At 39.0% G+C, this 27,961-nt stretch overlaps 1 protein-coding gene across 2 annotated transcripts in view; it reads left to right on the forward strand.

The window, feature by feature from the left end:
* LOC131962916 (fibroblast growth factor 14-like) overlaps nt 1-27,961 on the forward strand; it is a 64,359-nt gene that overhangs the window by 25,944 nt on the left and 10,454 nt on the right. Inside the window, exons 1-3 of one of the 2 annotated variants that reach the window (XM_059328021.1) lie at nt 229-858; nt 11,523-11,633; nt 17,728-17,831. In XM_059328021.1, the coding sequence (XP_059184004.1) occupies nt 666-858; nt 11,523-11,633; nt 17,728-17,831 (408 nt within the window). In that variant the 5' untranslated portion in view covers nt 229-665. Of the gene's footprint in view, nt 1-228; nt 859-11,522; nt 11,634-17,727; nt 17,832-27,961 lie in introns of those variants that run through there. The other variant, XM_059328020.1, reaches the window with a different exon arrangement.

Raw genomic sequence — 27,961 nt, forward strand, 5'->3', positions numbered from 1 at the left:
AGTGAATTGTCTTACTATAAAAGGTTGCTTTGAAAAAACAAAAACGTGAGTCATTATTTTATATAATCCGTTTGACTAACGCGTTCTGCTCGGCTTTAACTTTGAAAGCCAAACCGCCCAGTTTCCGGTGGTGTTCTCGGTAACTCTCGGTAGTTTCACGCAGCTGGAGCGGCGCTTCTGTCAGTGGAATACAAACGGACGTTTTCAGAGGACAGAAGAGGACAGAAGAGGACAGAAGAGGACAGGACTGCTTCAGAGGCATTATTCTCCTTTTCTCCAGGTTTTACTTGTCTCGCCTGTTGACCATGGGGACAGAAACTGTCAAAGGGGGTCCGGTTAAATCGGTTGGAGGAGCCGTTCAGTGACAGCTGCTGTTATCTGACTGACAGACAGACCGGTGAAACGTGACGGACAGGTGAACCGCTCCACGGTTCAAATCAATGGCCCGGGGAATTACGACAACAGAAAATATGCTGTAACGTGAAATGCGGTGTTTATTCTGGACTTTACCGCGTTGTGGCTGAAGTATGGGGTCGTTATAGCCGGTAAAGCGGAGACCGGAGGCTTGTGTCTGGTTTTGTCTGCGCTCCGTCCTCTCCGGTGGACACAACTGAAGAGACTGGAGACACGGACGGAGACAGGGCTGTTTTTGTTTCGGCGGAGACATGGCAGCGGCCATCGCCAGCGGTTTGATCCGGCAGAAGCGACAGGCGAGAGAGCAACACGCCCACCGACCGACCACTCACCGGCGGCGGAAGAGCCCCGGTAAGAAGCAGGGGCTGTGCAACGGGAACCTGGTCGACATCTTCTCCAAAGTCCGGATATTCGGCTTGAAGAAGAGGAGGCTACGGAGACAAGGTGTGGGGGACGCGCACACACACACACACACACACACACACACAATCACGTAAATGTATTGATGTGCAGATGCGCGTGCGCTTCCACACACGCGGGCACGCTTGTACACTTTTACGCACACACAACCACCTTCACACATGCACGCCCTGGCTGGTGCACACACACTCGCTCGCGCTCTCATACACGCGCACACACCCCAATCATGCACAGACTGACAGACTCGCCCCTCTCTTTCTTTTCCCCCTTTTTCTCTCTTGTGGTGGCACACACACACACACACACACACACACACACACTGTCATGTCTTGTAGTGCCCTATGGTTCAGTAGTTTCCAGGTACATCCATTATTGAAGCCACAGATTAGTCTGTCTAGTCTCTCTCTCTCTGTCTGTCTCTGTGCATCTCTGCCTCGCTCTCTCGTTTTCAGCTCATAATTCAAAAAGCCCTGTCACCACCACCAGACTTTAGCAGAATGTCACACAAAAACACAATAATAACAGGAACAAAACTAACACCTCTCCCTTATTTTGAAATAACACTTTGCTCCATGTAATTCCGGACTTTTATCTTTGCAAAAAAAACCCTGTTTTGTTCATGCAAAGGCCAAAAAGTAATCAGATTTCAATGCTCGGAACATTGAATGCAGATTAATGAGAATGTTGTGATTGTGTGCTATAGCGAGCGTTCAATATAGCCGAGGCGATAAGTGCTGTTGTAATCAATTGATTGTGTGAGAAACCAGCAGGTGCCGGTGCACGGAGGGATGGAGGGATGAAGGGAGGAGAGAAGGAGGCAGGAAATGAGAGGAGGGGCAGAGGAAGAGATGGAGATGGAGATGGAGGAGAGGCGAACGTGAGGAGTCATGTTGATAGGAATTGGTTTTCATTTCACCGGTTTGGCGTGGTGAGTGACGGGAGAGTCATTTAACATCCACCTCTCTTTTTCTTTTCTTATTTAATTTTTCTTCTTGTCACCTCCTCTCGGAATTTTTGCCCTTATATACATTCCCGGCTCCTCCCTTTTTGTCCCTCAACCCTTCAACAACAACCTCTCCTCTCCACTATTTCCTCCCTTCTCATCCATTCTTCTTCTCCTACTTTTCCTCCAAGCAGCTTTCCCTCCACTCTACCTTTTTTGCCTTCTCCTGCCACCCCCCTCACCTCCTTTTGACCCTTTTTTGCACCGCCCTTCTTATATCATCCAATCCTCCCTCCTTACCTTAGATCCTTTCACATCTCCTTCCAGCCTTATTCCCTTTTTTTCTTTTTTTTTGAGGAATAGACGACATCCTCTCCTCTCCTCTCCTAGTCTCCTCTCCTCCCTTTCTCCCTTACCTTCTTCTTCACCTCCTCCTCTGCTTATCACCTTCCTCCTCTCCACCCAGTCGTCCCTGCCTACCTCATATTTGACTTTTTTTTAATCCCCCTCCGTTGTTTTCCTTCTCCTCTTCCTCCCTGCCTCCCCCCTTCCCCTCCTCACGTCGCTCCCTCCTCTGTGTTCCCAGCTGTGAGAGCTGCTGGTGAAAGCTTGGCAACGTCTACAATCTCTGTGCTGTCTCTGTGTATGTGTGTGTGTGTTTGTGTATGTGTGAGAGAGAGATTTGCCAACATCCCCTACTGTCTTCCAGAGGTTTTGTGAAGGAGAGACACACTCAAAATGATCCACAGCCTTCATTACTTGTTCAAAGATGTGGTTGAATACAGCTCAAATTTGCATTCTTTATCAGAGTTTGACTGACATTGAACCAAAATTGGCTTTTTATTAAAAAATGTGATATCAGTCCTCTTCTGATCTGATGGACACAAACAGTCTCACTGTGTTGTTAGTATTAGTAATTAGACATCTGAACGGAGAGTTCATGGAGGATTTTCATGTAGAAAATCAGCCTTCTGCTCCTCCTAAAACTCCTCCAACAGTGTGACTTTGAGTGGAGGATTTCATTATGACATGGCGGGCAGGAATTCCCCACCAAATTAAAAGATAATCACTGCCACAAAATATTAGCTTTTGGTAGCTTCAATAAAAAAATCATGCAGCCTTCAGAAATTCCCGTTTGGATGAGTCACAACAACAGCAAGGAAATGTGTTCTGATATTACATGCTGCCACTGAAACGCACCTGTAATATATCTAAATCAGACGGGGTTATAAGCCAACAGAAAGACAGATGTATGAATGCAAAGCGGGGTTGGAAGGTACACACTCTTCTGTGCCTTCAGGGGTAGTTCAGTAACGTTTTACACGATGCTTTCTAAATGAACACGTCATGGACGGAACGATAACAGACAGTAAATTACATTTTCACAAGATTTCTGTGGTCGTGCGTCACACAAACTGCTCTGACAGACGGATGCAGGGCAGGTAAACTTTGAATCATAAGGCAGCTGTCAAATGGAGAGATATTGAGTTAATGTATGAAAACTGAACTTTTTTTTTATAATAAAGAAGAATGCAGTTAGAACGAGTAGTGTTTAGGGATGCAAAACACATTTTTTTGATTGTTGAGTTTATAAAATCAATAGGGCTGCAAAGGCAATTATTTTCATTATCTATTAATCTGCTGATTAGTTTTTCAACTAATCTATAATCATTTATCCTATGAAAACCAGTGGTGGAAAACCACACAGCAGACTTACTCCACTACAAGTTAAAGTCCTGCATTCAAAACCGACTTAAGTAAAAGTACAAAATGTAAGAAAAAAGTATATTTTAACTACTTAATATACTGTTATTAGGTTTAAAAATCAGTTTAAATGTATCTTGTTTTTTTATGTTAAATCTCGACCTGAAAAGTAACTAAACTTGTCAGCTAAATGTAGTGGAGTAAAAGTTCATTATTTGCCTCAAAATGTAGTGAAGTAGAAGTATAAAGTTATATAAAACGGAAGTACTCAAGTAAAGAACACGTACCTCAAAAGAGTTAATGTACTTAGTTACATTTCACCACTGATGAAAACTAATAAACGTTGAAAAATTGTCCAGTTGTTCAAAACATTTAATCTACAATGATATATGACAAAGAAAAGCAGGAAATCTTCACATTGAAAAAAGAAAGAAAATCAATTATCATTTATTTTCTCTTGATGGATGAATTGATAATCATTTCAAATATAAGAATCACCATTTTCTACAGCATGAGTGTATTTAAATGTCTTGATCCTTGTTCTGTCAGTGAAATTACTGCGTAATTCATTGGGTCACGACACTCTGTGTGCACAATAGATATTGGGCTCCTTCTCCCCTGCTCCTCGCTGCCTTGTGCACATAACCGCCTCCAACCTGAGCACAGCAGCCGCCTCAGCTTCTGGCATCTTCCCTGTTCTGGCCTCTTACCTGACACCACAAATGTCCCTATTTTTTGAAGCCCACTGAGGCTCACAAAACCCCTTAAGGCAAGACACTACAGGAAAAAACATTGCTTTTTGATGCACTGGTCAATTTTGAGCTTTTGGGCTATTTTTTCTCCCATAACATGTCTTCTTTCTAGTGGAAAGAAAACATCCAAAACCTAAATTCAATACAAGTTGGCGTTCTATTGAGCTCCCACTCTACTGCACAGTATTGTGCTTTTAACACCTTCTATATTGTTGTTGCTGTGAATTAGATTGAATATTTTGTCTTCAAATTGTTATTTCCATTAAGAATGTATGAAATCTTTAAGGCCGTTTTCTCAAAATGAATTTTTTCTCATGCTCTGAACCATAAATTTCAACTTAAGCCACTTAGGGACACCAAAACTTACCAGTTTTATTCCTAACTAAATATATTCTGAAGATTTCTACAAAGAGTTTGTCTATGTATCATTCACACCCTGATTGATAGAACATTTTGTTCCTAAAAACATGATGAAAATTGATTTTATATGGCTTTTGACAGTATTTTCTGATTTATAAAATGACAAAAGGAGATATCCCCATTTATATCAACAAAATAATAACATTGAAATTTGCTTTATACAATGTTCAGATTGGAATCCTGGAAATATATGCAAGTTGTTGCATATTGAGTTCACACCTCATTTGCTGATCTAAAATAAAATTTCAGAAAACTTGTAATGCAAAAAATATCGTCCTAATGTAAATAACAAACTAGGGAAGTTTCATGGTGATATCTATACATTAGAAAATACCCTCTTCACCTGTAGTGTGTCCCCATAAACCACAATAATGTTCCAGTTCCAGGAAGTTGCGGTGGTGGTGGGGTTAAGTATCTCTTTGTCGTATCTTTATGTGACGCTAACAAGGAGATTGAGTGCTGGTGGTTGGGCGCTGTGGCTGGGAAAAAAAAAGAAAAAGGGAGCTGAAGTACAAAGCTTGTTGATGTTGTCCCGCCCTCAACTGTGGTCATGAACTCTGTGTGGTGACCGAGAGGATTAGATTATGGATATGCCAAAATAAGAAGCCGAGATGAGGAGTTTAGTGATGCGGGAGGACATAAAAGTCGAGCTGCTGCTCCTCACTTTGATAGGAGCCTGTTGTGCTTTTTTTTTTAGGGATTTGTCTGTATGTTATCCTAATGGACTGGGTATCTGTAGAGTACAGTTTGTTCCCTTGCCTCTCCATCAATGCTTCATAATAGGCAGGTATAGAACTCAGTGTTTCCCTCCGGATTGTATTCTGAGAGAAACCCTCAGTAACGACATACGAGTCACTTTTATCAAATCTGGATATGATGTCTCAATTCAGTTTAAGCACTTTTATTATTTATTAGTGTAGATTTTAAACAAACTGCGTCATTGCTGCCATATTCCAGTTGAAGTACATTTACTGTAGCTGAATGGTCTAACAGTGTCTGTATTTTAACAAGAAATCCAGCCTTTTCAGCACCATAAGTGTTTCTCTAATCACTAATCACTCTGATGTAAATGAGGGTGAAATGGTTGCATTCAGCTGCTGCTTGCGAATCCTTCACTTGGGTGCTGTTGTTTAGTGAAATGGTGTGTGTGAAAGAGAGAGAGAGAGAGAGAGAAGGTCTTTAATGCATCGCCTGTATGAGACACCCATGTTGATATTTTATACCGTGTTAAACACTGTATTTAGACTCAGACTGGGGCGAATTAACAGACAATGTGACATGTCAAATCAGCGTGGCCGCCTGACGGGCTGACTGATTGAATCAGATCACATTATGATGAAAATATAGCTGTGTGTGTGTGTGCGCGCTGCATGTGTGTGATTGTGTGTGTGTGTGTGTATGTGAATGGGGGAATACCCTTCCACTGGAACAGTCTGGAATCACGAGGCTGTTGCCGTGGCAACGCGAGAATGGGAATTTCCCTAGTAACAGACGGGATGTGGAGATATTGGGAAGAATGGGAATATCACCTTGGGAGTGTCACCGCGGCAGCCTGGCCATCACGTCGGCTTGGAGTGTGAGTAAATGGATAAGTGGATGATAGATGGATGGATAGACACATAAATAGATGATGAGTTGATGCTAACTGGATGCAGCAGGACGGTCCCCTGTTGAGAGTTATTGATTTTTTCATCCGTTACAGCGGGGAGTTATGCAAACACCAACAATAACACCATTTGAGACTGTAATTGTACTCATAATAGGGTCTGACGACGTGATCAAAGATCTATACCATGATAAATCACATCAATGCATTATTCTAACCTCGGCCAAGGAGGATGTTTTTTGCTGAGTGTGTTTGTCCGTCTTCAATCTGCATACAAATAACATGACTTTACACTTTCAGATTATGTGCAATGCATAGACTAAAATCCAAATTGCTTGAATATGATATGTCAGACTGGTGTCCCCTCAAAAACGACCCCATAGCTTGTTAGTACAAGCAGCAAAAATTACCTATTTTAACATTTTAGACTGTCCACCATCGCTCTTTAGTGGCCAATTTAATTATGAATGACGGCAAGATGGAGTACTAAACGCAGAAGCTGCACTCAGGTGGGGAATGGAGAATGGGGTTTGTGTCCCATTTTGGGGGAAAAATCACCAAACTTATGTGCAGCACGTTTTGTGCATAACTTTTTATAACACCTTACCAGGACATTTTTTTGTCCTATGCCTAGATCAGGGGTTTTGTAGCCTAAATTCAACTAAACTGCAGTTTTTTTACAACCGCAAACTGTACATGCATGCGCCCAATCTGTGCCACAAAACACTCATTTGTGTAACTATGAGTGGTATTGACAAACGACCTGTTCTGTCATTTAGGTTGGAGATCTTGTTGGATATGCCAATTCTTCCCTCATGTTTGTGTTTGGAGTTAGTTGCTCCCTCTAGTGGATGTAGTAATTATGAATGACACCTCATCATATCGCCCTCATGATCCCAAAGATATTGTTCCCCACTGTTGCCATTATATTTGTGGTTTTGATTTTTAAAACTATATATTGATAGTTGTCTTTATAGTCTCTTTGTGGATGGAACACTATCAATGTGTTTAAACACAGTGAAAAAGGGTCCATTGAGTAGCAAGTTGTGATTGTTTCAAATGATACCGTGTTGATTCTTTTTGTACCCAGACCGTGAAAATAAGACTATTTGTATGTTTGCTGACAGTCAATCACCATAAGCATTTTTTGACATAATGGAAAGCAGCAGCTATAAACTGTACAGTCTGTAGAGTGAAGTCTAGAGCAGTGTATTTGACGGAGTTCAGCGTGAAATGTATTCATGTCAAAATCATTTGGACGGGGAGGAGCGGTGATGCTTTTATTTGCATAATGGGTTTTGAATTAAGTAGAAAAAAAAGGTATCTAATGAACTACTCTAGTGGTATCCATTTCACTTTGGTATCGGAATTGGGTTTTTTAAAAGATACCCAGCACTAGAAACTAAATATATTGGGTTTATTATTTTTTCTCTGTATCTTACTTTGAGGAATATTCTTTCTACAAACACTGTTGGAAAAATAAATTGCATGGCCTTAAAAATTCCTATCGGTGAGTCACAACACCAGCCAGGAAAGGTCTTGTGATATTACATGCTGCCACTGAAATGCACCTGTAATATATCCATATCAGACGGGGTTATAAGCCAACAGAAAGACTGATGTGTACCTGCCAAGCCAGGCTGGAAAACCTCAACCCGGTCTAATTCAGTAATATTTTAGATACAGGAATGTATTTTAAAATCTGTTTTCCAAATCTGAGACGTCACACATAAAAATATAAATGACATGACATGTTATAGGAAAAGATGAAAAACAACAAATTGCATATCCAGAAGCTTTCTGTGGTCGTGCGTCACAAACGAGTTTGAAATGTGACTGATTTCAGTCTGCAGTGGGCAGCGTGTGCTGATTCCTGCTCTGACAGACGGATGCAGGGCAGGTAAACTTTGAATCATAAAGCTGCATGAAATATCACAGCTGTCAGATGGAGGGATATTTACTTAATGCATGAAAATACAGACTGTGCTGTACTGCTTTCACAGGAAAGAGGACAGAGAAATGCAGCAGGATCAGCAAGGAAATATTCCCTTTGTCAATTATCATCCAACCTGCCCAACATCTCAGTACATCATCTCTCTAAGAGTGGGAGACGGTCTTAAAAATATCCAAAATCCATCTGAATTTTCACATTTTTTTATTCATCCCTGCCATTAAATGTAACAGCTGTCTTTCTAATCTAATGGAGATTCATTATTGGCTGCAGCACACAGCATGCTGCAGTAAGTAGTGTGCTGGGAGTTTAGTCAGTTGGAGTGCTGGTTGAAAGCTTCACAGCTCCTCTTCCCTCCTTCTCCTCTGCTGCACAAGATGGATCCTTCACAAAGATGGAAAACACCCCAGCCTCTCTCTCTCTCCTTTTCTCTTTCACACACTCTCATAAACTGGGTCAGTCTTGGCTTTTTTCTTGTCTCTGTGCATTAGGGTATACCTTTAGTCATTCACTCTCATACACACACACATGTTCAAAGGGGATTCCCACCCTGCTGCAGCTGCACAGGCGAAGGCGAAGTCACTGGGGTTTTATAGAGAGATAAAGGGCGTGGTCGCATCTAAGTGTGCGTGAGGAGCCGTATTAAATAATCGGTGTCACCAACCAACGTGAGTGTGTTTGTGTGGAAAAAGCATGCTGTCCACAGAAGAAGTGATGATAGGATGGAACAAAGCCTGTCTGTACCTGCACTAATGTTATATCACCTAGTGCAGACTGAGTCACATTTTTACATTCGATCATTTATATCAGGCAATTTTCAATCCAGAGGCATGGCTTCAAAATGATACTTTTTTATTATTTTCCACCAGATTGAGCCATTTTCTCATGTTTGCCCTATGTGGCAAATACATGCTGTTTTCCTGGTTTGATGCAATGCATCAGAATCAATGTTGACGGTAATCTCTGACACATCCTGTGGAAAAACAAATCTCCCAAGCATTTAGTTTATAAAAAATATATACACTACCGGTCAAAAGTTTTAGAACACCCCAATTTTTCCAGTTTTCTATTGAAATTCAAGCAGTTCAAGTCAAATGAACAGCTTGAAAGGGTACAAAGGTAAGTGGTGAACTGCCAGAGGTAAATAAAAAAGGTAAGCTTAACCAAAATTGAAAAATAATGTACATTTCAGAATTATACAAGTAGGCCTTTTTCAGGGAACAAGAAATGGGTTAACAACTTAACTCTATGGAGTCTCGGGCTATTTTGTCCATTTTTGAATTCTTTTCATGTCTTTGTAAGTCATTTTGTGGTTTTTTTTGGTCATTTTGTTTCTTTTTTTAGTCATTTTGTGTCTTTTGGTGTCTTTTTTTGTCATTTTGTGTCTTTTTTTGGTCATTTTGTTTCTTTTTTTAGTCCTTTAGTCCAACATAAAATGTGATTTTGAATCTTTTTTTTTTTACTTTCAAAACACTATCATGCTTAATAAAGAATTTTAAAGTTGCAAATGTGCATTAATTTCAGAGTACACTGAGACATTAAACTGCATAATTTTCAATTAAATTCTGGAAAAGTTGGTGTGTTCTAAAACTTTTGACCAGTAGTGTATATATACATATTTCATTAACAATAACAACAGCATTATGTAAACAAACTGGCATTTAAAGGGCTAAAATTCTGAATAATAATTAGTATTTGGTAAGTATTTTTGGTATCTTGGTAAGGCATTGTTTTTTTTAAAAATCACACTGCACAAAAAAAAAATGTGTGTGTGAAAAACTTCCCTTAGCATTTAATATAATTAAAATAATATTTTTTTTACATTTTTGTCAGGTTTTTTTGGAGGCATTATGTAAATTGGCATATAAAGAGTTAAAATTCTAAAACATAATTAGTATTCGGTAGATATGATCAGGATGGATGTTGTTTAAAAAATGAACTTCATGAATGTGGAAAATAATATTAGTGTATTAGTTATACAGTGTTTTCTATAGCAGTTTTTTTTTTTTTAATGTTTTGTCCTTTCGGGCAACAAGTTTGGTTTTTTTTGTAGACACTGCACAAAAATAAAATTAAAATTCATTAAAATCAGTGTTGTTGTTAATGACTGATATTTCCCAGACTGTGAAAAACCTCCCCATAGCATTTAATATTTAAAAAAAATCAAATCAAATGTTTTTCTTTCTACAAACAGTAGTGGTGTTATGGAAACTGACTAAAAATGATTTTGGTTTAAAAATGTAACTCGGTGTCTGTGGAAAATATATGTATATAATGTTTTTAAAGGACATCAGAGCAACTTCTTTCAGGTGAGATACAGGGCTTAATCTTTTTTTTTATTACATCAGACATTTAGTATTTGATGGTGAGAAATGAATGAGAGAATGATGAGAGGCAAAAGAGTCAGCTGTTTGAATATTCAAATATCTTTAATACCATTAGTTATTTGCCTTAGGACAGAAGTGCTCTATTTAGAGAGAAACCATGAGAGATTCACACAATTATCTAAGTTTTTTATGAAGGGAATCACACCCACAACCTATAGGTATGGTCAACAGATAAATAGGAAAGAGAATATTGAAGGAACAAATGTTAAGAAGCTTCTCTACAGCATCAGAGGTTCAGAAATAATTTATCAGCGTTATTCAAGTGGAACAATGACCACGAAGGAAGGATTAGTCCAAGAATCCTGTAATGGATTGGATGTGGCTGACTGGTCTCTCCACAGGAAATCCCCCAGGATGCATCAGGTCGCACGTGGTCACATTGTTCTTTAATGCCTAACTGAAGTGTATCTCAAATGTGCCCTCCAGGATTTGTGCAGAAATTGATTTCTGGGGATGAATTTGCAGATAAATCATTTTGTTGAAGCTGACAAAACCTAATACAATTTTTACCTCATTTTATTTCCATTTGCCTGTTCATATTTAACCCTCTGAATCCAACAACCTGAACACAATTATAGTTGGATTTTAAATGCTCCTTGAACGAATCATGCGTGACAAAAACACTCCCTCAGGAAAGATTTAAAAATGGTGATATTGATGCTACAAATTTTATTGAAAATTTCACCAAGAAAAACCCATTTGCAAGAACCAGATCCTTTTAAAAACATTAATTCTGTGTTCTCATTGCAATTAGGAAGCCATAAATGACCTTACTGAGACCAACAGTGATGTAACAAAAACTACTGATATGCAGGTTGTTTACACCGTGCAGGAGCAAAAAACATCCTGCTTGGTGTTGTCCTGGTTTTTAAAGATCAGTTCTTTTTTTAACTCTTCTTCTTGTGTTTTTGTCTGTGTTGTGCAGAACCACAGCTGAAGGGCATAGTGACCAGGTTGTTCTGCAGACAGGGCTTCTATCTCCAGATGGGCCAGGATGGAAGTATGGACGGGACCAAAGACGACAGCACCAACTCCTGTAAGTGGACACACACACACACACACACACACACACACACACACACTAGCCCATTTCATACTACGTTTCTGCAAAAGTGCCACAAAAAACTGCTCATATCTTGCTGTTTCTCGCTGTAAAGATTCTACAGACTCGAGCAAAGTTTTTGCATTTTAATGAACATGATTCGATTAATGTCAGGCTCAAGTGGGAGGCGGGTTTCCGATGTCCACCTCCTTTCTTATTACCCGAGGGTTGGTCCCACAAATAACATGCGTCACATATTTTCTGTCATATTGATCTCGCCTCGAACACTCTCAGTTTAACCCCTCTGTTAGTGCCACTGAAGGCGGTACAGTCAGGATCACTTGGTCCCCCTTTTACAACTCAAAGAGGTGTAAATATCACGGCTTGAAACAGCAGTCTTAAAAGGGGCTAGTACAATTGAGGAAATGTATACATTTGACAGTAAATATGTCAAGACTTGAGTCCTTGCTACAGGTATATTGTGAGTGGAAGGTGGTGCAACAAGTGCCTGGAAGAAACTCTGTGCTCAAAACCAAAATGTCATCACAGCAAAAGAAAAAGCATGGCAGTCTCTTTCAAGGGCAAATGGTTATTTAGAGATGACATGTCTGTCTCTTGTCCTCATCTGATTTGATCAAGGTCGCTAGACGCTTTTTTTTTTTCTTGCTGTGGAAAAAGGGAGACAAGCTCGAGAGATTTAATGAATCCCAGTTATTGTCAGGGAAAGTTAAAATGTTAAAGTCGGGTCAAGTTCCACCATTTCCAAGGTGATTATAATCCTCATGTCCGACTCGATTGTCTACTATTCAAACATATTGATCTAAATGACTTATTGATTGTAATTCACAGTATATGCAGTGATAAAGAGACAGTGACAGAGGTGTTTTTTTCACATCGTGCAGGCTCAGAGCGTTTTTAAGGCCTCTGCACCCAGCAGTGCACTCGGGGAGGAGCTGCAGATGGATGGCTTATTGATTAATGTTCCCATCGCTGTATTCTGCCCTGCTGAGAGAAAATCAAACGCTAATCAGTAATCAGTCCAAAGTGTCCTTTCCACGTTGGCTGAGCCGCTTGCTCTCCGCCGTCCACGCGTTGCAGCAATGTCCCACTTGTTTACTCTGATTTTTATTTCTTTGGCAAATGTCTTAACATCAATTTCTGGCGAGTGTCTTCACATCGCCATTCTTTGAAATTTCTGCCACAGCTCGGCGTGTAGATCAAACAGAATTTACTGCAGCTCACACTTGTTGCCAAGCTTCATTTTTCCATTCGTTTGTCAGGGTTTTTTTTTCAGTGCTCAGCAGAGGGGAGACATCAGTGACATTTCCCGCAGCATTTAAAAGGAGGGTTGTCACCATCTCTAATCAGCTGGGTGCATATATTTATGTTAATGAAGGCTGTGCATGAGCCTGACGGCGGTTTAGAAAGAGTGATATTTGTCGAGGATGATTACTTGCAGGTGTACTTACACACATTAAAATCTTTTCAGCTCAGTTCTGAACACTGCAGACGGTAGTCGGTTGCTCGGGACCATTTCTATGTAACCTTGATTAATGAGGGCTCTGATTTCCCAGGTGTAATTAGCCCTTGATTAGAAAGAAAACCAGCACGGCTGTTGTTCCCAAATAGCAAGTCCATTTCCATGGCCTTCATTACAGGTCATTGTTCTGTTCTGTTATGGTTTCATAATATAGAAATTACACAACAATAAATAATCTTCTGCTGTTCTGTAATGTTGATCAGCTCGACATACTGTTCCGCGCACAGGTCACTGTGTTAATAAAGTCTGTCCAAATTACCTTTCAGGAGAGTGGAAAGACCCAAAACAAACATTTAGGTGTATATTTTACTATATTTTGTAGATTTCTACTAAATTCACTAAAAGGTTTTCGTTTCCTTTGGAGCATGTAGTACTGTGAATGTACTCTTAACCTGGTCGTTACAGGCATTCAACTGAAATCTATCAAGGCTGTATTCTCAAAATGTTTTTTTTTCTCATGCTCTGAGCCATAAATCTCAACTTCAGCTCGTCTTACAAACACCAAACATACCAGTTAAATTCCTAACTATATTCTGAAGGTTTTTACTGAGAGGTTTGTCTATATATCATTCATACCCTGATTTATAGAACATTTTGTTCCTAAAAACATGACGAAAATTGTTTTTTTGTTATGGCTTCTGATAGTATTTTCTGATTTATTAAATAATAAAAGGAGATATCCCAATTTCCTTCTGTATAAAACTTTGAATCTAATATGTCAACAAATTAAATTCTAACTTTTAACTTTGCTTTATCCAATGTTCAGAGTTATGTCCTTGATATATATGCAAATTAGTGCATATTTAGTGAGTTCACACCTCATTTCCATGTCCAAACATATAAAAAACTTGTAATGCAAAAATATATTATCGTGATATTAATATCAAACTGGAAGTTTCATGGTGATATCTGTAAGTAAAAAAAAAAAGTCGCCTTCAGCCCACACATTGGAAGCTGGTGCATCTTAGTGGCTCCATGAGATAAACATTAGTCTTTGATTTAACCGATCACAACAAACATCTTTGCTTTAATTCAATCATCCATTCAGAGAGCAACAACCTTCAAAGAGTAACACCATTAAGCTTTAAGGATTAATTAAGAGTCAAGTGTGTTCAGCCTACCATATCTTCAACACATGAATGCTTTTGTTTTGTAAGCTAATTTGGACATCATTGAAGAAAATTATTTTAAATGCATGTTACGGGGATACACTACAGGAGAATATGGTTTTGTATTCCATTTTTTTGCATGAAAAAACTGTTTCTGCCTGTAGTGTCTCACCTTACGGTTTAATGAGGAAGTTTTCTGCATGTGATATATTTTTATTACTGATGAATGTTACCAGCAGTTTTCAAATTCACACAAATCTGCAGTTTTAATCGAGGTAAAGTCCTGTTTTATTTGGTCTCCTGTCAATGCCAGCATAAATTGACTTTTTATCAAGTTTAAGCCACGTTTTTACAACACCCTTCTTAGATCTGGGTCATTTTTGACTATATATTTTAACCAGATGAGGGACTTTTGTCATTGGATGTCTGGATCTTCAGAGAAACAAGCTGAGTAAACATTGGCAGAAGCTGCCTGCCGAACAGCATTGGAGAAACACAGATTTTTCAGGTGAAACTGCTTTATTCAGTGTTTTTACTGGGTTTAGTGAGCAGGTCTGTTTGTTTTAGAGAGGAGGAGACCTCTGCAGATAATCCATGCTCCCGTTAAAAACCTCCCATACGATAAACACTGAAGGAATCCTAACCGGGAATATGTGACTGTAGGTGATTCAGGCTGCAGCTGGACCTTATTGATACTCTTTTTATTGTTTTAAATGAGATCAGTAGGAGTAAAAATGTACATAAAAGCTCTTCACAGCGAGGTCGGTGGATTATCAAGTATAACTTGGAGTGTTTTGGAAAAGAATCACTGCTGATGAGCTCTGCAAATGTTATTTTTTTATGTTTTGAGCAGCACAAACAAAATGCTGTTCATCTCTGTTGTATAGAGCTTCAGACACAAAGAAGGCAGATATTTCAAAAGCCTGGCGTATGAAAGCAATGAATTCCCACACACTGTCAGCACTAAGTTTACCCAAAATGCAGCAGTTCAGCTTTTTCCAGGCTGCAAACTCACAACATGAAACAATTAGCTTCATTGTACTCGAGCCACGGGCTGCAACCACCAACCGAATGAGGAGTCAAGTCCCGAACATCAGAGACAATTACACCATGAATTATTGATAAAAACATCCCTAAAATGCTTTGCAAACTAACTCATAAATGCTGTGGTGTGTGGCTTTGGTTCAAGAAGAAAAACATGTTTCTTTATGATCTCAGATTCTAGTGCAACCCTTCCTCGGGTTATTATAAAGTTTATTTTCACCTTGTTGTGCGCTGTTAAATAAAACATTTAATACATTAACCTTGGCAAATATGTCAGTTTATTGGAACATTATTGCATCGAGACATTATGTCTTAACTTTCTAAGATTTTCTCTGACGTCCTGAATGTCGAGAGAGAAGCAGGAATCACCTTGAATTTAGTTTGACATTGTTTCTGTCATAACAACTCGACTGTACGAGCTGTCAGCAGACTGATCAATAACTCTGAAATGATAAGAGGCACACGGGTTAAAGAGTCGCGCTTTCAATTGACCTCAGAAGAAGACATCCAGAAGAATTTTAACAACCTTGAAAGGTCACAACAAATGATGGCCAATAATTAACGTAATATTTGTCCAGTTTTCATATTCGAGTGGTGCTATCCAAGCCTACAACGATGGAAATATAATATTCATTTTGATGACTCATTATTGTCTTTTTAAAGCAAAATGTCAATAGCTCTCTTGTAGCAGCTCCTCCATCATAGTAATGTGTTCTTCATTTGTTATGTTAATTTAATGTTAATTCTGACTTTTTCACATATGAACGATTATTTGTAAACCTCCAAAGGCTTGTTCACACACACCTCCTATTCCAAATGTCATGCAAAACAACATTCTGGGTTTTTACTTCCAAAATCACAGCCTTGAAATAATAAAGGGTTAACATCGCACAGGTGGAACAGATTTAAAAAGCTACACGACAAAAACACCAGTGACACTGGCGTCCTTTAAAATACCTGCCCGAGGCTCTAAGAGTGTGATCAGCTGTCTGATCCTTTACCGTCACTGACCGCCGCTCTTCAAATAACACTGACCCGATGGAGCTGAGAGCATGACTGTGCCTTTGAAAAAATGACAACAATAGGCTGATATTAACATGTCATGGAGGAATTACCACGATCAAAATATAATACACAATGGGCCACGAGTGATAACATTGCTTTGTGGTCATTTCTGTGCAGGCTCAGTCTGTGGCTAAGAGAAGAAAAAAAAACACATTTAAGTAGAAGAAATTCAATTATTATAAATATTTTACACATACAGCATCGGGGGCTTTTGGACCCCAAGCCATGGCAAAAAGTCCATACTTACATGCTATTCAGTATGCTTAAACAGTATGTGAGATGTCCCTCTAGTCCGCCTTACAGCCTTGTGATTTTAAGATTAGGTTTATAAACTATTTATTAGGCTGGGCTTGTCAAAACAGCTGGTTAGCTTGTCAGAGAGCATCTAAAGCATAACAGTCCTGACATTGAAGTCATGCAACTGTGGTGTAGTTCACTTTAGCATAGCGTTAGCTTTTTACTTCTGTCGGCTGCATTTGCGCTTCAAACATCATAAAAGTGGTGTTAATTTGTGTTTGTTCAGAGCTTATTTTCTGCAATGATCCAAAATCCAATGCAAAAATCCATAGAAGAATTCTCAATAGACCTCAAGGAGATGCTAACTTCTGGGTTGGACTACAAAAATATTGTTTGTGAACATCAAGTTGTATTGAAAAAAAACTTGAAACTCATGATTGAGACCATAAACTCATCAGGTTAATGTTTACCAAAGTAATAAATCAAGTGAGAAGTCGGTACAGTTGAAGAGTTTTATACAATTTGACTTCTTTTTGCAACCATTGAAGTCGCCCCCTGCTGGCCATTAGAAAGAATGCAGACTTAAGGCACTTCTGCATTGGCTTCACTTTTCAAACCCTCAGATTACCACTTGAAAGAAAGAAATTTTTTATCCTGCTGAACAAAACACGTCAGTATCAGAAACGTTTGTTTTCTGTTCAAATGCAAAAATCAAAGGGGTGAATTCTTAATAGACCCCATGGAGATGCTAACTTCGAGGTTGGCCTACAAAAATTCTGTTTGCCTTCCATATTACATGAGTTGCCTAGTCTATTCTGTGATATATTACTGAATGCAAAAACTGGACACAAGTTTATCCCGCAATGCGAACATTCATAACAGACAGTGGTGCACAGTGTACACATATTTAGTATGTAGTGCATAGTATGGGATATTGAACACACACAGACGTCCTCCTCTGCAAAAGTCTGAGTTTTTAACCCCTTAAGTAGCCTTACCAACTAACCAATCCAACTGAGCAACTGACATTTTCACTTTCTATCAGCACTGAAACACGCACACAAGAACTCACTTTGTCTGTTTTTGTCCTCAGCTCTGTTTAACTTAATTCCTGTGGGTCTGAGAGTCGTGGCCATCCAATCAGTCAAGACCGGCCTCTACATCGCCATGAACGGAGAGGGTCACCTCTACTCATCGGTGAGCGCACACACACACACACACACACACACACACACACACACACAGATACATACAGTATACAAGCATGGACAGTTTCAGTATTTTGTGTCTTTTTGTGCCGTGCATCATTTTTATTAGTCTTTTTTTGGGCAGTCCTGCAGAGGGCTTAATGTTTCTTTCTGAAAATTATGGGGATTAATTGCAAATCATGTGTTGCTCATCCAGGTCCCCGGTGTTTGGTTTTAAGCTGTGGTAATTATTTTTGGGAGACAAATGGACGTATCAGCCAGTTTTGACAAATCTCTGGTCATTTGTAAGAGCTTACTTTATCCACAGGAGTAAGGACAAATAAATTGTCCTGCAGTGATTCAGGAAGTCGGTTGACTTTAGTCATTAAGCTGAAGGGAAAGAGGTAAAATGATGTTTTTGTAGACATTTGTAAGCTTTAATTATTAAATTGATGAATCATTAGATCTTTAAACTGTCAGGAAATAGTGCTACCAGAGCCAAGGTGACCACGTCAAACATACAATCCAAAACAAGATGATATTTACTGTCAGAATAATAAGAAAAAATGAAAAATGAATGCCAGAACCAGTTAATTTTTACAAAAATGAATAAGTGATATAAGTTTTTTGTTTCAGCTGTTGCAGTGTGTAAACTAAACCAGGTTGTTGAGCTGAGATAAATGCATCATTGGCCTGGTTAACACAACATACTCATCTCATCTCATTATGTCACTCAGAAGACCCATTTGGTGATTTAAATAAAACTCCCCTCAGTTAACTGGTGTACAGTCAGTTACATTCAGTATGTCCAGAGTCCCGTGTCTGTCTGCAGAGTTTCTCCTGCTCTGTCTGAACGACGGCACACTGAGAAATAAGCAGTTTGTGATTTACATTGAGGCTTAAATTTAAGGCAGAATTGAAGCTTGCATGAAACAATAAAAGCTTTCTGCATGACCTCCTTTTTTAGGATTTGTGCGACAGAAGATAGGAGACAGTTGCATGAGACAGAGAAACCAACACTTGTCAGATTATAGACAAGTTTTTTAAGCTTTTTTCATTCTATTCCACATACTTTTCTGCTCTAAGTGCAAAATATTTAAAAAAGTGAATCAAATATTTAGAAATTTTCAAAATAAACCAAAAGAACAGCTAATTAGTCAAACCTTTTCCAGTCACTGGCATTAAAGAGGGACAGGCGGAACAATGTGATTGGAGAGAGGGATGAAGGAGGTGGTGAAGAGCAAGTAGAGGGGAAGTGAGGTAGATGAGGAGCGGCTGGCTGCTCGGAGATCTGCTTGAGCGGAATATGAATTATTTCCATGCTGACTCTTCAGAGAGAGTTCACACTCTTTCACTGATGTCTCTTTTGCCTGACATCATCCCTCTTTCCTCCCTCTTTTTCTTGGGGGTGGTGATGACAGGAGCCAGAGGGGAGGGGGAAGGAGGTGAAGGGAGGAGAAGAGAGGAAAGGAGAGGTGATGGAGAGAGGAGGACGGGGGGAATAGAAACGGAAGGGAGGGGAGGAGATGAAAGGAGGGGAATGAAAGGGAGAGGTGAGTGGAATAAAGGTGAGGCCAGGACCAATCATGAAAGAAAGGAGGAGAGGGGAGAAGAAAGGAGAGACCTGGGTGGGAGGCAAAAGAAAGGAAGTGTGGAAGAAATAGGACACGGACAATGAGAGGGAAAAGACGGAGAGGAAGGAGGAAAAGGTTGTAGACGGAAGAGAAAAGAAGCCAGGAGAGAGGATGAGGACACAGATTGTAGACAGAGGAAAAAGGTTGTACAGGTAGGTAGAGGAGAGGAGGAAAATGGTGTAGACAGAAGAAGAAAAAGAGGGAGAATAGGGGTCACGATTTCAGTTCTGAATCAAAAAAGAGCTTTCAGTAGTTTACAATGAGTCTCTCTGCACATTTTAAACAAAAGCTTGATAGAAACATCATCATTTGAGAACATCTTTTGAAAATGCGCATAAATGTTTTTACACTTGCTTGAGGTGTTTTTCGAAAAAATATTTAATAGGCTGTAACATAACAATAACAGGAGATTGAATCACTTATTCCGATCTGATGTATCACATGACTGATCAGCTGTTTCCTCTGACATGCAAGAACAGTAATACGTTTCCCAATTGAGTCCAATTCCTGAAGACTTCTCTACATTTTCTCTCGTGGGTGGACAAAGTTGTCCTCTTTTTGTTGTTTTTCTCTCTTCTGGATTAGCCTACAGCAACACATTACACTGCCATCTTCTGACCAAAGTACGTTACTGCAGCTTTGTTTATTCGTTCTAAACCAGTGGATGGAAACATCCCGAATTTGCATTTCAAAATTCGCTTCGACCTTAATGGAAACACGGCTAATTTGTAAAGTGATTGATATCAGGATCGGCAAAATTCAATTTCATATCACACTTGATGCCATGTAAAGAAGAATTTGAAAATGTGAATGACATATCAGGGCATAAACCAATCAGCTGTCCATAGTCAAAGTTTCATGACCTGAAAATCAAAAGTCTAATCAAATCATGGATTTGGAGAATTGTGACACCCTTAAAGGAAAGGCATAGTGAAAAAGGTGGAAAGGGGAAAGGTTGTTGACTGAAAAGACAAGAAGAGGAGAAGAGGGGAGAAGGAGAAAGAAGAAGAGGAAGGAGGAAGAGGAGGAAAAGTGGAGGAAAATATTGTATCCTGAAGAAGGAGAAGATGGAGATGAAAGAGGGAAAAGTATGTAGCCAAAGGAGGAAAAACATGTAGATGAAAGCAGACAAAGAGGTTGTAGATAGAGGAGAATAGAAGCCAGAGAAGGAGGAGGACTACAATTGTAGACAGTAGAGGAAAAAGATGGAAGAGAAGGAGGAAAATGTTGTAGACAAAGGGGCAAAAGATGGTGAGGAAGGAGGACAAACATTGTAGACGAGGCAAAGATGGAGAAGAAGGAGGAAAGGCTTGTAGAAAGAAGAAGCCAGAGAGGGATGAGGACACAATGGCTGTAGACGATGCAGACGTTGGGAGAAAGAGGTTTCAGATGGAGGAGAAAAAAAGATGGAGAGGACGAAGGAAAATGTAGACGAGAGGAAGAGAAAGGAGTAATCAGGAGGAGAAAGACAAGAGATCTGTGCTGCTCTGCTGGGCTTTCTCAGCCTGCCGCTGAAAGTCACAGATGCATGAGGGCTTCCTGTAAATAATTGAAGAGGGGGAGTCCCCCCCTACACACACACACACACACACACACACACACACACACAGACACAGACACAGTAGAAATCCCCTCTAAAGCTGCATCGAGGCACAGTGAGGATGTGTGATCATGTTCCAGCTCTCTGACTGATGTGCAGGCGGCTACATGATAACGAATATATAAATTACATACAGCAGGTCTAATTCATCATGATGTCAGCACTGCTTGATGTTTAATTGGCTGCTGCAAAAGGTCCCGGCAGGTGTAGCGCGTTGTAGTGTGCGGCACGCCTGAAGAGACACTCATTAAACATTACGAGGGTGCTATCACAGCTACAGTTTGTTTTATCCCGGGCTGAACCGGAGTGTGTACCTTTGTGTGTAATTGGTCGGGGTTCAGACTGAGCAGCAGTCTGGATTATCTTTCATCCTGCCAGGTTAGTTATTGTGGAGGTGTCAGGAAGTCGATACATATCAGATTGTGGTTCCTGCACCTTCAACTAAACACGGTGCACTTGTCAGCAAGCTTTACTGTAACATGTTGGAGAAAGAACACGCTGCATTCTGCTCTTTGGAAGAATTCTTTATTAAAATAACTCAATATTCCTGGTAGAAACAGAACATTTGAAGCATTCTGTAACTGCACCGTGATCATTTATAATCAGAACATGATGCACTAGAGAGGGTCTATGTGTTTTGCATGTATTTTTTATTTTTCTTCCTTTTTCTTTCTGTGTGTTTGAAGGACAAACATGATTATATGTAGCCATTGCAGATACATTTAAAATGTTTTTTTCAAATGACGTGACAGCCTATTTTATGCAAAACCAAGGATAAGTTTTATAATACATTTTGAGCATTTACATTTTTATTTAAAGTGTGGCTCACATTTCTCATCCTTGAAGGAATATTAATAAGGTGAATTTTACCCAATTATATTGCAGGATGAGATGTTGAATACCTTATTTCTTGAGAAGCATATTAATCAATTATCATATGGTTAACAATTATTTTTCTGTCAATATACTCTTTGCCTAATGAACCAATTATTTCTGAATTAGAACACATGCATTTCTCATTCTTCAACGAATAATAATATGGTGACTTTACTAAAATATGTTGCAGGATGAGGCTGGGATTATTTTTTTTTATTGTTATTAGTTGATCAACCAGTTCAGTCCATAAAATGTCAGAAAAGACAAAAAAAAATCCCTCCAAAGCTCAAGATAGCATCCAAGGATATTCAGTTATTTAAAATATAAAAAGATCCAAACCTTAATAATCACTCATCATATTCTTAACGATTATTTTGTAATGAACCAATTATTTCTGAACTAGAATACATACATTTTTCTCAAGGTTTTGGCAGTAAAAACCGAAGTAATTGCCGTATTATGCAATTGTTTCATACTTTAGTCGATGCAGCAGCATATCAAGATAATTATGCGATTATTTTTGCAATACCAATTTAATCTATATTGCCTCTTGTCTGAAAAATTAAAAATTGAGGACATGTCCTTGTGTTCTCCATGCAACAGAGCTAGTTGAGCCTTGTTCCTAAATTTATGCTGCTCTGCTCTCAATGAGATTCTTTATCCTCTTATTGCAAATTGTTAATGATATGCTGCAAACTTAGTTATACATGGTAGGCCTGTCTTATTAATCCCAGATCCCAGGCATCTGGCAGTGTGTGGTTGTGCATGTACGTGTGGCGCGTGCGCGTGTGCGTGCGTGGGTTTCAGGGCGTGCGTGCGACTAACAGATGGCGCCGTGTGCAATGAGCTGCTATGTGATAATTATGGAGCATGCTGGGGAAAGTGCGAAAAAAAGTGCTGATGAGTTTGGGACTGCGTGTGTGTGTGTTTGTGTGTTTGTGTGTGAATGAGACCAGCAGAGTGTGTTCCTTTGGGTGTATCAGGGTGGTGGGGAAGGTGTGGACGTCAGGATGTCAGCTGAGAGGTGAAAGAGGAAATTGACATGTTTTGCAACTACTACGTCTATATAAAGAGGGCGAGAAAGATGACAATTAAAAGATAAAAGAGCATAAAAAACTGTTTATGTGGTCATGAGGCGTATCTAGATCATCACTGAGGTTTGTGTACACCAGAGCACCCCGAAAATCTGCTTGTTTTTGAAATCTGAATTTTGCTGACGGTCCACCAGCCAAGATTAGAAATGGAAATGTATTCCTTCATGCCAGCTCCTGTGATTCAGACTGTTAGAGCCCCAGTCTGTCTGCTGGAGAGGTCCTGGGAGCCCGAACACCATCAATTCCAGTCCATCCTCCATCCATCTATTTCACCCTCTTGTTTCTTCGCTAATACTCCTCTCCTCTCTCTTTTCCACTCAGGTATCCTCGGGTCATAGAAACATCTCAAAGTAAAGGCCGCCTGTAAATAGCCTGCAGACAAAATTGGTCCTCCACAAAAACTCTTAGTCCCCCTGAAGGAAATAAGAAGGTTAGCTCTGTTTCGGTATGAATCCGAGGGCTATTTAAATCCCAATAACATGAATATATTCTCTAATAATTACCTCCCCCATGTGGAGAGCACACAGAGGCTTTGCCTTTGTCTGGGTCATTCTGTGGACAGCTCCTGCTGCTGAAAGAGGGCGAATAGGCCGAACCAAATAAATGCCACATAAATAACATAAAGTACATTTCACTAAACAATTTAGTTGCATATTAAATCAAAAACAAATGTCTTTAATCTCTGCTTTTCACCACTGGACAGTGTGATTATAGTGTGAGTTAAAAGCAAAATAAAGATAAATTTAGCCCTGTGAGGCCCACATATAGTCTTTTTTAGGGGCTCTTTAGTGAACAAAAGGTAAACAGTAGCTGTGCTTTCATTAAAGTGGAAATTATTTTTGAAATGTCGCATTGAAGAACTTTGGCCACCCACAAGAGAAAATGGAGAGAAGTCTTCAGGAATTGGATTCAGTTGGGCAACTTATAATAGTTCTTTCATATCAGAGGAAACAGCTGATCAGTCATGTGAGTTAAATGTTCACTACGTCAGAACTTATTCAGGAAAAAGTGTTTACATCTTCTGTTTAGTGGATTAACTGGGGTTTTTTTTAAAGACCAAAAACTCCTCAAGCGAGCGTAAAAACTTTTGTGCACATTTTCGAAAAGTTTTTAGCTATTTTTGGTGTCTCCATCAAGCTTTTCGTGTAAATCTTCAAAAGGATTGATGTAAAACATGACTAGTCTATATTACACATGAGACCTATAAAACATTAGATAGAAATATTCAAATACACCAATTTAGATTAGATGAAAATAAAATTTATACTGCATGCAAAAATTGCAATTTGCTATATGCAGACCTTGCGTATCATTTTGTGTAACGTACTGTGGATTCTTTCTTTCTTTTCTCTCTCTACTCATCAGGTTTTCTCGCTCTTCCTGAGCTGCAGCATGTTTTCTTCCAGCAGGATGTTTTTCCACAGACATAGGAGTGTGTGTGTGTGCTGTATGGATGTGTTTGTCTGTGTACGTAGGCGTGTACTTCCATTCATAACACAGTCGGTACAGCACTCAGACAGAGTGAGTCCTGTGATGTCGACATCTACAGAGATGAGAAGGAAGACGAGTGGCAGGGAGAATAAATGTTAGCCATGTGAGTCATGACACACACACTTTTTCTGGTGACGAGAGAATGAGCCGGTTGCCGGTGCGCCGTGGAGTCTTTTCAAAGATGTCGCTCCGTGCATCGTGGCATTGAAGGACCGCAGGACAGACATCACACTCAAACACAGCTGCTGTGGACATATCGTCCACTGAGTGGTTTGACAGCCATTAGTGATGAATGTGTAGCCTTCCAGCCTTCCTTTAATGAATCAGTTAGCAGCTTTTGTTGAGCCGTTCAGAGACTCTAGTCAAGGTGGTTTACTCATTTCAGTGCTTCACTTGATGAATTGATTCATTTAGAAATGTGAACAAATTCAAAGCCTCAAACCTCAAAGGAAAACTGACCCTTACGATGGAAGTTTAACCCTTGTGCCTCACTTTAAAAAAAAAAAAAGTTTCTCTGCTGTGATTTTTAAAGATGTTTTTTGACTTCAGTCCTGATCTTTACTCCAAAATATTAATACATCTTTTTTTTTTTCTTCTTTAGCCCTTTAAATGCCAGTTTGTTAACATAATACCATTTTATCTTCTGCATATTAAATGCTAAGGGATTTTTTTCTTTATCTTCCAGTCAGACAGACAGTCCCCTTCCTAAAACTGCTATTAAAAAATATATCTTCTAATTTCCACCTTCACTGACTCACATTCTTAAACCAACATCAGTCATGATCATCTCTATTAATTATGAATTTTCTGATTTTTAACGCTTTTAAATGTGAGTTTGTTAACATAATTCCATTGTTGTTATTTTATTTTCTGCATATTAGGGGATTTCTTTCTTTATTTTCCAATCTGGGAGATTAGCAACAACACTGCATTTTTTTATATTTGTGCAGTAAAAAAAAAAAAAAAAAACGTACCATACAGGACAAAAATGTCCCCTTCCTAAAACCGCTATTGAAAACACAATATATTCCAATTTCACTGACCTACATACAACTTCAGTCGTGATAATCTCTAATAAATATAGTTATAAATATCTTTTTTTAAACCCTTTAAATGCAAAGTTGTTTACATAAAGCCAGCAAACTGAGCAAACTAAATGCTCAGGGATTTTTTTTTAAGTCAGAGATATGTCAGTAATTAGCAGCAACATTGATTTGATGCATTGCATTAAAAAGTGCTCCATAATGCAGCAGCAATAACCTGTAATTAGGAAAAAAGCATGTATTTGCCCCAGAGGGCACACGTGAGAAAATGGCTCAATCTGGTGGAAAATAATATTTTAACACTTTTTAAACAATTTTGGAGGCAGGGCTCAAGATTAAAAGCCTGATATGATAGAATGTATGATTTTATGCTGGCCTTCAGATAAATAAAAAAAAGTGGTTTTGTATTGGTTTCAAGGGACATTTTTGTCCTTCAGGGTTAGTCTGTATTTTGGATACACAGTTTATTTTAGACTTTTTATTGGAGCTGAGATTGAACTTCCAAAATTCAAAGAAGAAAAAAAACACCTAACCTTTTCCTAAATGTTTACCATATGCAATGATGCAGCTAAAATTACTGAAAGAAAGTGTTGCACAAGGGTCAAAACTGAACTCGGTGCCAATAAAATGTGACATTTCTCTGATCCTGCCATTTAATCCGTCCAAAACATCAAACCTGACCCGAAAGGAACCCACTGAAAAACTTCCCAGACATGCATAAATAATTTTACTTTTAATTTATAATAAAGACACCTAATCTGATATGAACCCAAACACTGTTAGACGAGGCCCGAATGGACCTGATGATAATGAGATCTGATCAAAATTCAGTCGACCTGAACCGACCCTTGCAGAGAGAGAACACCAGCATGATGTTCTTTCAATTAACAAGCCGCTGTGGTTAAAAAGAGCAGCAATATGATAATAGTGTCCTCAGAACAAATGGAAACTAATCCAAAAATAATTTGTTTATATGCTTCAAAGACTAATTTGTAGAAATAATTGAAAGTTCTATATTCACAGGTCCAAAACAGGTGGCAGGGAACCTTATCTGCCCTGATTAGACTGCGTATAATTTTGTTTCCTGGTGCCTCCAAACTAACAAATACATTACTCAAACTTCCTCTCACTGATGTTCAATTCAACTACATGCTGATGATGCAATAAAGCTGATAAAAGGCAACATTTATCATCTGTTTTAATATTTTACTTATCTCCCAACACGAGCTGTGTTCCGCAAATGGTTAACCCATAAGAACCCATGGTGACACCCGTGTAACAAACACTTTAAATCTTCTAGAATCTCCCATATTCAGCTTTATGCTTCACATTAACTCATTAAATCTATAAGCGACACATACTCAACACCCTGGTGTGGTGGTCATGTGACTTTGACAAGAAGTGACTTCTCCAAAATATGTGTGTGACTGGAAACAGAAATATAAAAAAGTAGCTAATTTCAAAAACCTTATTTTTGTGACGAGGCTAAGTTTAAACCCATTTAACAATTCTAATCCGTTAATACGGTGTCCTGTATTGCATTTAACTTGTTCTGACCATATTTCCTCAACAAATTAAAGTCACAATTTTGATATATGTTATGGAGATGCAAACAAAAAGGCAAGTGGTTATTTGTTTTTATTTATTAATTATTATTATTATGCTACTTAAGAACAAATCTGAAAAATAATTTGTTGTTAAACAGCACTATTAATGTCACAATTTTGATAAATGTTGTGGAGATGCAAAGAAAAAGGCAAATTTGTGTCTCTGTAAGCAGAAAATGTGTCTATTTTTTATTTTTAAATAAATATTATAAACATCAATACCATAAACGCCCAATGTAACGTTTATGTCACATCACAGATCTTTGATGATACATGATGATCACAGATTTTTTTTTTAAACATCATAAATGTGTTCTATGTGGTCCACTTGGTCTGTGGTATATCCCCCATAATTTTCCTTTAAGGATTACTGGGTTCTTATGGGTTAACCCATTGAGGCCTAAAACGCCTGTAAAACCTCTGGGCGATTTTAAAATAAGCCCCTAAAACCTGAAGTTTTTCTGGAAATTCAACAGAAGTGTCAACTCTTCTACTAAATAATAGACTTTTCAGCCTCTGTAGCAGATAGAAATGGAATTCAAAAAGTATTTGAGAGCTTATACAAATACTACAAAACGACATATCCGCTTTCCAGGCTTCAATGGGTTAAAGTTAGAGAGTGCCTGTGCTGCAGGTTGTTGCTGCAGCTCTAACACACCTGATCCAATTAAGAGCCACACATTTTCATAACAGCGTAATTGGATCAGGTGTGCAGGTCTGGAGTGGCTGAGGAACACCGTGGTGTTCCTGACACGCCAAGAGCGACGCTGTGATTGGAGTCAGATTGATGCTTTG

The sequence above is a fragment of the Centropristis striata genome, chromosome 24 (assembly GCF_030273125.1).
Source record: "Centropristis striata isolate RG_2023a ecotype Rhode Island chromosome 24, C.striata_1.0, whole genome shotgun sequence".
Lineage (NCBI taxonomy): Eukaryota > Metazoa > Chordata > Actinopteri > Perciformes > Serranidae > Centropristis > Centropristis striata.